The sequence below is a fragment of the Mytilus galloprovincialis genome, chromosome 13 (genome assembly GCF_965363235.1).
Source record: "Mytilus galloprovincialis chromosome 13, xbMytGall1.hap1.1, whole genome shotgun sequence".
Lineage (NCBI taxonomy): Eukaryota > Metazoa > Mollusca > Bivalvia > Mytilida > Mytilidae > Mytilus > Mytilus galloprovincialis.
This window is the reverse complement of record NC_134850.1, coordinates 66,219,765-66,231,452: the sequence shown is the minus strand read 5'-3', so window position 1 is coordinate 66,231,452 and position 11,688 is coordinate 66,219,765. Positions and strand designations below refer to the sequence as shown.

General features: G+C 33.4%; 1 protein-coding gene across 1 annotated transcript in view; it reads left to right on the top strand.

Annotated features, from left to right (window-relative positions):
* The first annotated feature begins 6,393 nt into the window (after positions 1-6,393).
* LOC143057253 (DIS3-like exonuclease 2) overlaps positions 6,394-11,688 on the top strand; it is a 38,129-nt gene continuing 32,834 nt past the window's right edge. Inside the window, exons 1-3 of the mRNA XM_076230520.1 lie at positions 6,394-6,519; positions 10,151-10,257; positions 10,626-11,379. Of these exons, the coding sequence (XP_076086635.1) occupies positions 10,228-10,257; positions 10,626-11,379 (784 nt within the window). The 5' untranslated portion in view covers positions 6,394-6,519; positions 10,151-10,227. The remainder of the gene's footprint in view (positions 6,520-10,150; positions 10,258-10,625; positions 11,380-11,688) is intronic.

The following is an 11,688-nucleotide window of genomic DNA, read 5'->3' as shown; positions in this document are numbered from 1 at the left end:
GACTGTTCCAGGATTAGGGGAAGGGTTGGGAGCCCACAAACATGTTTAAGCCGCCACATTCTACATGTGTCTGTCAAAAGTCAGGAGCCGCAGCCCTGTAATTCAGGGGTTGTCAGTGTTGCTGTGTTACACATTTGTTTTTCGTTCATTGTTTTGTACAAAGAATATGCCGTTATATTCTCGTTTGAATTTGTTTACACAATCGGGGCCTTTTATAGCTGACTATGCAGTATGGGCATTTTTTTTTTTTAAATTACTGTGAATTAGACTCCTCAGTGTTGTAAATTAGACTCCTCAGTGTTGTAAATTAGACTCCTCAGTGTTGTAAATTAGACTCCTCAGTGTTGTAAATTGACTACATGTATGTATTGTGAATTAGACTCCTCGGTGTTGTAAATTGACTACATGTATGTATTGTGAATTAGACTCCTCAGTGTTGTAAATTGACTACATGTATGCAAATCATCAATATAATGTACAGTGACGCAACGTCAGATATTGTAACAGAAAAAATGACGTTAAATTGGAAACGCGCTTAAAGTACTTTTTATTGGTATAGTTATCAAAGCCGAAAAATAATCTCCACGAAATCAAATCTCTATTTTTTTGGCCGTTAAAGTTTTGTGAAGGCATGAAAGTTTAACTCGGACATTTCCGCAAGACATTGCAAATCTATTGTTTTGAATTGAATATGTAGCTCAATATATTTTTCAATTCGAATTTTGGGAGCTAACACTAAGTACAAAACGATCGTGCTTACAATTTAATAAATTATCTGTCAAAATTTTATTTTTGAACTGAAATGTTTCAAGTTTCCAAATCTTTCCAAATTCCATAAATCTAATTTGAAATATTTATTCCAGCATTTCTATAAAAATTTCCCGTCAAATGTCATTATCATTACAATGTTACTGCATATGGCTAATCTGTGTTACATGTTCATGTAGAAAAACATGTAGAAAATACAATAATAAAAATACCGAACTCCATGGACAATTCAAAACAGAAAGTCAAATACCAAATGGCAAAATCAAATGATAAAACTCAAACACATGAAATGAACGGAAAACAACTGTCATATTCCTACTTGGTAAAATCATTAAAAAAAATGTCCTTATGTAGAAAATGGTGATTAAACCTCTTATAGCTAGCTAAACTTTTCACTTGTGTGAACTTTTAAGAAATACATAATGTGGGTCATGAAATGGTGAATTTCTAGATGCCTGTTACTTTCAATAATATTGAAAGTCATAATATCAGGCAATTACTTCTTTTATGTACATGTATATAAAAAGAAGATACGGTATGATTGCCAATGAGACAACTCTTCACGAAAGAACAAATCACACAGAAATTAACAAATATAGGTCACCTGCCTTCAACTAAACCCAGTACTGTATAGTCAGCTTTAAAAGGCCCCGAAATGTCAATTGTAAAACAATTCAAAAGAGAAAACTAACATTAAATATGTAACTTCAAAAGCTTGACTCAAATAATTGCATATTTGTTTAGCAGTATATATCCAAATTGTTAAGATATGACTGATTTAATATAATCCTACTTTTAAAACAAATTATTGAGAATATTAGTAAACTTTTCTCGTTTGTTTTTATGTAGGGAACAATATAGAAGGAAGTGAACCTTATTTTCTAATTTGTCTCAGCAAAATGTGAAGAATCTTTTAGTATTAACATGGTTATAGCCAGTTGCAAAAGCACTTCTGCAAATACAAACTATCTAAATATTTCAACTTTAATGCCCGTTTATCATAGCATAATATTTAAACAGTAAATCATATGATATAAAATATCATGAACAAAAAACATTACCTAGGTAATTATATTCTGTAGCAGATTTTCTAGGGACATTGCACGAGATATAAAAAAAATATTAAAAGACGTTTTTTTTTTTGTTCAATCATCAACGAAAGTGAAATTGTGAAACAATAATCAATCGCTTTAGCAGACAGGTTTTTTTTTCAATTTAGACAAAATTAGCTACAAGAAACATCGCTGATGAATTATTAACTTACAACTGTATATATTCGAACTCATTGAATCCTTATTCATGTGACCTTCAATATAACGTCTGAGCTACAGGTGTGTTATGCATGAATTGGGCGTGTTCAGTTATCTAAAAGAAAAGAATGTCAACATTATGTCAACATTGAAAGTGAAACAATGGTAAATCATTTGATTGACTGATTTCATCCACAATTGCTCATTTTCATTCAGGTAAACACGATAATTAACATATAATTTAACAATTTTTTATATAAGAAATCAAACAGACCCGTAAAAACACAAATTGTACGAGTTTGCTTTCTATTTCTATTTCTATGTATATGATCAGGATATATGACCCGTTGGTAGTCTTCAGATGTCACATCGATGGTTAATTTTAAGACGTTTAAACTGAAATACAAATGAAATGCTGATACATGTTATCGAGGACATGTATTGTAACTTGTTTGTTTTATAATTTTTATAATTAAGATATACGTTTTTGGTATGTTTTAAATCAAATATAAGAATTTGAGTCAAATCGGTGACATGAATTTGACAGCTTATGTCCCTTTAGTGACCAACATAAAAACTGTTCCCTTTTTAGAGATCTAGGTTAATTTGTCAATTATTCAGAGGTTTTAAATATAAACAGGAATACCATATTAAATATAAATTAGCTTTTCTATATAATGATATCTAATGATATGTATGATCATATATGCATTTACATACTTAGTAGTTATTTCTTTTACATTTAATAAATTATTAGTAAACTATGAGGTGTGCTGTCCAATAAAGGAACCAGAATAACAGAGGATGGGTCATATTATATATTTTTATTACAAATTACTTACTTTATTTGCTTTGATATTTTATATAAATCAATTAAATCAAAATCAATCATATTATGCACTGTGTTTAACCTATTTTGAATTTACTTTAAATTATGTTTGAATATTATATTGTAGTTATTCCGCTCATTTTGGGCGCCATGATTGGCAAATAAAATATTTGTTTGTTTGTCTGTTTTTACTATAAGAGGAAACTGTAATCTTAGTTGTATTGGAGGTCATGCTAAACCATAACCTAGGCACCAACATACTACTGAAAGTCTGTATAGGTGTATCTGAGATGGAGACCAAATCATCTGCCTAAAGAGAATTGTTAATATTTATAGTATCTAAAAATCGAAGAAATTGATGGAAAATTCTTTATCTTTGAAAATTCTCTTCACTTTGTTGAATTTTATCAAATAGTTCTACTATAACCAGGGCCGTAGGAAGGTTTTGTCAAGAGGGGGTGCGAAGGGGGTGGGTGTGGGAGGGGCACTCCCCTCCTACAGCTTAGATTTTTTTTGAAAATGGGTAAGCCAATTTCAGGGTTTAATGTGTTCTCAGAACGTTAAATACATGATTATCCATACTCTTCCAATAAGCTTTTAAACGGTTAATAGGGAGATATTTAATTGAATAAAGCGTATAAACCATTGATCGCACTAGTACTGAAGGTACTTTTTATTTCAACATATTAAATCAATATAACAGTGGTACCTTTCAAAGTTAACATTACAATTTCATATATATGATAAAAACAATGGATTGCACACATCACTTTTGTTCCGTAATTATTTCGGATAAAATAAATCATTCTTATATAAACATAAACCTACTGGCATTTTATCATGATCTATTTAGAGATTTTAAAGAACATGGCTTCATGTCTTTCAAGTTTACTTTTATTATGAACACATAATGTGTTCATAATAAAAGTAAACGTAATAAGACGAATTCCATGAATGACGTACGTGTGTCTTATTACAATATGATGGATTATAAAAAAAACAAGCAGCTTAATAAGCATCTATTAAAATCCTTTAAAAAAACATAGTTGATTCTCTCTGAAAATTTCTCAATTTAAGATTTTATCCTTTGACGGATACATAATAAGCTTGGCTAGGGGCGATTCTAATCCTACAAATCTCATTTAAACACCATCATCGGTTGCATTTACATGCGCCTGTCCCATGCCAAGTCAGGAGTATTTTGGTTATTGGCGAAGCATTTAATTTTTATAAGCTTTGGAAGAGGAATACCAACGATACAAGAAGCGTTTTTAATAAGAATTTAGGAAATTATGCTGTGCTTTAAGGTTAAGGATTACCCTTTTGGGTTTTACAGTTATTGTTTTATTTGACATACAGAGCTGTAAGTAATAGTTCCTGCTCTTTTGAGAAGTAGTTAACGTTGCCAGTTCTAACTTACTTTTTTGTGTTACATTTAGTAGGTAGGGGATTGTGACTGTCATCGTGTCATATTGGGTCTTTTTTCATAAAACCAACACGTGCTATGTGATAGAAAAAAAGATTAAGCTATTAAATTGTATGCCAATGTCACATCTATTATATATTTAACCCTCACCAGAATACGGCGTGTTGGTGTATTTATTGACGCATTACTTAAAATTTCCAACATATGTTTTAACATGTTCCAACATGTTGAATGAAAAAAAATATCATTTACATTGTACCAATAACATTTAGCAATCGTAATGTAGACCAAACTGTAGGAAAATATTCCTTCTTTAAAATAATATATCATTTTCTCGCTTTGTTCTTTCTGCTTTCCAATATACAAAATAAATCGTTTTACACTCCCAAATTGAAAGACATGTTTTGACGGAATATTGAAATTAAAAACTGAAATTTCGAAAAATCGTAGAAAATTCAGAAATGTTACCAGAAACTAGAAAAAAAGTGCTTAATGCTAGTATAAGGTTTCAGCTTCATAATGATATCAACTATTTTGGTTTGAACTTCGTAGTTTTAAGAAAAAAAATCATAACACTGTATTTTTTGTTTTGCAATCCGGATGGAACTCAATCAAGGTTCAAGACCGAGGTCTATACTGATAAGAATTTGCATGATGAATATTACAAACATATGTTCGATGAGGCATTAAAATGATTCTTAAGTCCTTGCCGTTTCACGGAATAGTCGTTTATTCTTGATTTTGGGCTTCTCTCTCCTTTATATCTTCTCAAGCAAGATGACCCCGTGAATTTAAAAGATCGATCTATATGACAGGAAATGGACCTCCGTCATGATTCTTTATATAACGAGTCAGACATGGATTATAGCTCTACGGGTGCTCTGTGAATATCCTGATTGATCTCGAGCCGCGTTTCCATTCCTTTTTAATATACAATTCCTTGACCCCAATAAACAATTTTGAGATTAGGAGTTCTTAATCTTTACTACAAGACTACCATACGTACTTTTCATAGATTGCAAATATGAGGTGGTAGATCTAATGTAATTTGCCAATTTTATAGATAATGAAATAGAGAATGGAAATGGGGAATGTGTCAAAGAAACAACAACCCGACCATAGAACAGAGTTCAACAGACTACAGTAGAAGGCCAACCATAGGTCTTCAATACAGCGAGAAATTCCCGTAACCGGAAGCGTCCTTCAGCTGGTCCCTAAACAAATCACGAAATATATATGCTGGTCAGTCAGTAATAATGATGATCTCTCAAACTGTATCAGAGGTGTCCTATTCTGTGACAGAAAAACCACGGTAACCCGTCAACGTGGAGGACAAATGCTCATCCGTGCCTGAAAGTTCTTCTAATATTTTTTTTTTTTTTTTTTTTGAAAGAGGGGGTGCGACCGCACCCGACGCACCTCCCCTTCCGACGGCCTTGATAACAGGAACTATATAAGAGACTCAATTTTTCATTGATAAACTTCTTCAGTATCAAACCAGGACCAACATAATTGCCAGATGCCAGATTTCACTTTATTCGGATGATTGTTCAACTTTCATCACACAGAAATCCAAAAACAGTTGTTATTTTTTGTGCTTTCACGTTCATTTGAAAAATTAGGTCTGAATCTGAGATAAACAAAGATTGGTTGTGTTCCACCTATACCTGATTTAATATAGTACTCGTTGCATGTTGATTGTAATTTTTAAACCGTTTATTGAAAAGTCTATAAGGCCTAATTTTATAATTTCTATAAAACTTTGCCTAGTCCCTGTTATAACATATTTTTTCATTGTAATAATAAAGGTGACCGTTTTACATAATACAGGTATGATTTCCTACCTATATAAGAAGGAGTTTAACAGGCTATTGTTGTCTTTTAGTCATTATTTTCCCGGCCCTCAGTAAAGTCTGAGAAAAATAAGAAATATCTCAACGTGTTATAGTAGTCTCCATTGTCTCAGTTGGGGATAAACAGTTACACTATCAAACATATTAACATACAGATATCAACTACTGACTATCCACACTAATCTGTATCCACACTTGTTAGACTAAGACAATATTTTGCGGGAATTATTCCTGTCTGTCCGCAATTGAGTTTTAAGCGTGTAAGTGATTAGGATGGACTTCGATCTTTCAAATGTTTTGTTTGTCAAAAGTTGCACAATTTTGTGCAAAAAACAAAAAATTGCAAAGTAGAACAATTCAACTCATGTGTAACTGCAAATTCATACAGAGGAGGTAACTTTTATATTTGTTTAAGTTATTTTGTGGCAGGTATATTGTGTGAAAAAGTTAGAGGTCCCCCTCATGAAATATTTTGGATCGATCACAGTCTTCACGCTGAACCCAAAGCCCAGCATCCATGCATCCCAGGCTTGTAAAATTCCTTTTGGACCTGTAAGGTTATCTACTACAACGGAAAGTCTGGGATTGAGTTTGATGGTTACTGCTCTAAGGGAGAATTCAAAAAATTTGGGGTGGGGGGGGGGGGGGGGGGTGGAGGTTTCCAATTTTTTTCAGGGGTTCTTATTTTAGAAAAGGAGTCTCATTGGGGGTAGTCTGAGATAACTCTGACACTGAAAACTGTCTAAATATAAGAAAATTAAGAGTGGCCGGTAGATGAAGCTTACATAACCCATTTTATATAATTGCAAGGCCTTTATAGTCGCCGTCACGTAAAATTGGCACCATGTTTTTTGTTAAAAAAAATTTAAATATCAGACGTGTTTACTCAAGATGATGTTTTTCTTTTAGCGGAAGTAAAATCCAGTGCAAATATCCACTACTGTCCTACCTTTTATTGTGTTTGCACTGTATAATCCTGACCTTCACATTTTTCAAGATTATTTACATTGTATAACCGCCATCTTGGTTTCTATGAGGGTCCCTTATTCCATAACATTCATTACTCTCCGGTAATATCATTGTCATTGATGATACAATTTCCCGCGCTTTTTACGTAAAGATGACGAAAAGCTCCGAGAGACACAAGAAAATGGAGAGCACGTGGAACTCCACGGCAACACTTCCGGTAATAACAATGTCGGATTACACCATACAAATTAATCTTGGGTTATGTGAAGGTCAGGATTATACAGTGCAAACACAATAAAAGGTAGGACAGTAGTTGATTTTTGGAATGATATTTGATTCCGCTAATTGAAAAACATGATCTTTAGTAAACGCGGTCGATATTTAAGAAAATTTTGACAAAAAACATGGTGCCAATTTTACGTGACGGCGACTATAGTCATGTTAGTCAGCACCAGAAGGGACGAATCAGCGCAACTATTTTGGACCAGCAAATATTCACTTTTTGATATGGGACGAGCTCTGACGTCCCACGGCCCCAGCTTGTCTGGCAAAACAGCGGTTGGACAACAGAGTAATCTCAAACTAATTGGGGGATTCTGATCCTGTATCCAGCTTACTGTTTTGTCAGATTCCCCTATCCCGCTTACACTATGTACACCATCTTCACTAGCCAAGGGTTACGATCAACTCCCATTCTCTTCACCCTTGGCAGATTAAACCAACGTTTATGAAAACAATGTTGCGCCATCTATCGCAAGATAAAAGTCACACGCCAATTCCGAATACATTATTCTTGACCAATGGTAGCACTTGAACTCTTCAATTTGGAGGTATAAACACGGTAGCGTCTAGATTCTACACACTTGATAAAGCCGGAGACAAAAATATACCTCAACATTCATGCATTTGTGCATGAAACATACACAGGAACTTCTACTAATTGATTAAAAACATTCAAGTTGTCACTAAATATAGTCGTATGTTTAAATAAATAGAATGTAAAGACTTGTTGCACTATAAACATGTGGCAATTGTTTACAAACACTTTCTACATTTACACATGATCATGTTATGGGCGCTTTTTGATTGGATGCAGCAAGTTTCGACTGCAACCAATAAAAATCCTTACCTTGTTTCTCTGAAATTTTATCTCAATCCGCCAAGGGTGAAGAGAACGGGAGTGGATCGTAACCCTTGGCTAGTGAAGATGTATGTACATGATGTACACAAGCAATTCTCATTTTTTTGTAATTTCCCTTGTCCCCTAGACTTCGTTTCTCATTTTCACGGCACAATAATTTGACCTTGACATATCACGCTTACAAAAAATTGTCAATCCCGCTTCACATTTAGACCCCAATGAGACCCACAGAAAAGAGTCAAGAAGAAATCTTTAATTTCACAGTAAGATCTTCCACCACATTTATTTTGTGTCAGAAACCTCTGTTATGTCAAAAATTTACTCACAATCCTAACAACCGAGGCCTTCTACTGTTGACTATCAAATACAATAAATTCTGCAGCAACTGTGATTATAATTGGATATACATTGTACATCATGTACATGTAACATTCAAAACTATTCAAGCTGAAAACCGACTGTCAGTATGGTCAGTTTAGATTAACATATTACGATGACTTTCATCTGAGGAAGTTGCGTAATCAATCAGCTGTTTTGTTTTATTTTCATGTCTTACAAGTCAATCAATTGTGCTTTTCGGTAATTAACGAAAGATTTATTATAAACATGTATATTTATTGAAATAAAAAAGGTGGAAAGACAATGGTAATGGAATCGCACTTCACCAAGAAATTGACCACTTCTCCCTAATCACTCTAGATTGGGCCCTGATTGAAGTACAAATGTATATTAACTATAAGGCCAATTAAAATTAATTGGTAGATTTTCATCACCGCCCGCCCCTCCGAAATCGTCCCGCCCCATTTTTTTTATTTAAAAAAAAATACGATTTCCAGATTTTGTTCATTTCCATTTCCGGTAACCCTCAAAAATTTCGTTTCCTTCAGAACTTCCTGTTTCAAATTTCGGTTTTCGTATTTCTTCGAGTTATTTAAAATGATTCTGCAGCTCTATGATGACAAAATCATCTACCGAGAATAGAGATTGATTACGAGAAGGGTAGAAAATAATCGGTTTACAAGTAATACACTGTATCCAAGAACGCAAATGAAGACATAAAAAAAACATAGCTTAAAAAGACAAATAAATTTGGTGAAGGTAGTCGAACTGAAGAGAGCAGTTCTCTATGTTTTTGCTGTCTACTAAAAATAGGTTTCTAAAGCAGCAATTACATGTGGAACAGTGGTTGCCAATTAGAGGTATTTATTTACCTTTGAAAAATGATATACGATTCCTTATACATCTATATACATGATATATTAAAGCTTATTATTACACTTAGCTTGCATATATGAAGAACAAGTCACAAGAGGGTTTCATAAGAAATAAAAATTAAAATATAAAATCCTCCCACCTGCCCCATTTTTTTCAAAAATTTGGATGAAAATCTACTAATTAATTTTAGTTGGCCTAATTCAAATGCTAAAAATCAGCACCCTAAATAACAGTCCTTAAGGATGTACTTAGGTGAGGTTTTGGAATATGTGTCAAATGTTCGGACTCCTTGGTGTTTTTCCATACAATACAATGTAAAATATTTTGCCCCATAACACCCATTTATTTTTTCATATAAGACTTAATAGCTCATGAAAGGTTATTTACCAAAATTTTAAAAGATTCTTGATTTTCTTTCTTTTGTTTTGAGACCCAAATAATACCAATGCAAATATAAGGTAAAAGTCCGAGTCAGCCTTTTCCCGCCATTTTTTAAATCTCAAATATCTCGAAAAGGAGGTCCATGACCTATTAATATTTTTAGGTTATCTTTATCCCTAATTGATGCTCTACCAGCTTATAGTATCAATTTTAATTTCTTAATTTCTTAATTTTTACCTAACCTCACCTAAGTACATCCTTAAATTGACTTTTATTCAGTTATTAATATAAAAATAATGGTGTACTCTACTTTACCAGATACATGTAGCTGATGCACACAGTGACAGCATTAATATATAAACATTCATCATCCACTAAGCAGTCTGTGATTTTAGATGTCTACTGCTGGTTCTGCACCTGGAGAGGTAAGTGTTGGTTTTAGTAAATTATAAACTTATATATGAACGAGATGAATATGATCGTGCTGATTCAACATCTAAATAGAAATATAGCAATCTGTATTTGACTAAATGTGGAAAAAAGGTATCATATGGTTTAAAATGATTGTACATGTAGTTTTGTCTTGCCTTGAAGACGTGACAAAGTTTAAACTTGTGTGTGCAGTTACCATCCACTGCTACACTTTGTTAAATTTGTGATTAGGTCAGTTTACAATGTACAATTTCTAACTAGAAAAAGTTATATTGGGATTTCATTTGCCTTTATCTTGAAATGAAATTAAAATTAAACACATATACATGACATATATACATTGTATATATTTTTTTTCAAGTCTACTGTTTCCCAAGTTGATTCAGCAGATGGCAAAATAGAAGCAAATCCTACTGAAGGACCAGAAAAGTTATGCATGTCTGCGGGGAACAGTGGCACAGTTGATTTAGATCTGTCAATAGATTCATCGTCAGATAAAAAGAAGAAAACTAGGAAGAGGAAAAGCAAAGAAAGACCAATTGCCGCTCCTGACGCCATTGATGTACTCCAGCCAGGTGTAATTATATCACCGGAAGGGACACAGGCATCAGGATATGATCGTCAATTGGACAAAACTGGTGAAAAATCAGGGGCAAGACCAAAAGTGGAAAGCAAGAAGGAGAAACATAAAGGTGGTCATGGTAGAACAGATCAGAATTCCCCAAGAGAAAGGTCAAGAGGTCAGATAAATCTTCAAAAGTTAGAAAATCCTTCTTCTCAAAAATCAAATGATAAGTTGGATTTCCATCAAGGATATCGACCTAATTCTTCAACCAATACCCAATATAGAAATGAAGGTAAACCAGGAGGTAGACCAGGGTCTGGTAAATCAAACAGACTTGATGGTCACGCAAGATCAGAAAATAGGCCTGGTTCAGGGTCACCATACAGACAGGAAACCAGAAATTCTAACAACCAGTATAGAAACAATGGTAGAGATCAGGGTCAACCTTCTCCAGGACAAGGACAGCCTAGAAGAGATAGAAATGGGAACAGACAAAATCAGCAGTACAGAAATACACCTGGTGGAAAGGGAAATAACTCCACTCCTAAAGGTAAAGATAATTAAACAGACTGATAAGGGAAATAACTCTACACATAATTATTATATAAGGATGATAAATTGATTAGATAAAAACATGAGAATGAATATGGCTATATGTTATGTTAGCTGTACATAGTACATGTAGTAGGATAATTAATAGGAGGAGCTTGTGACAAAAAGTTTGAAATGATAATTGCAGTATTCACAACTACTCTTAAAAAAATGAAAGCCAACAAATTGTAAATTAGATTATCTGCAATACTATTTATCAAAAACAGGGGGTTTCAATATACCGTAGGGGGGTTCAAAATACCATATT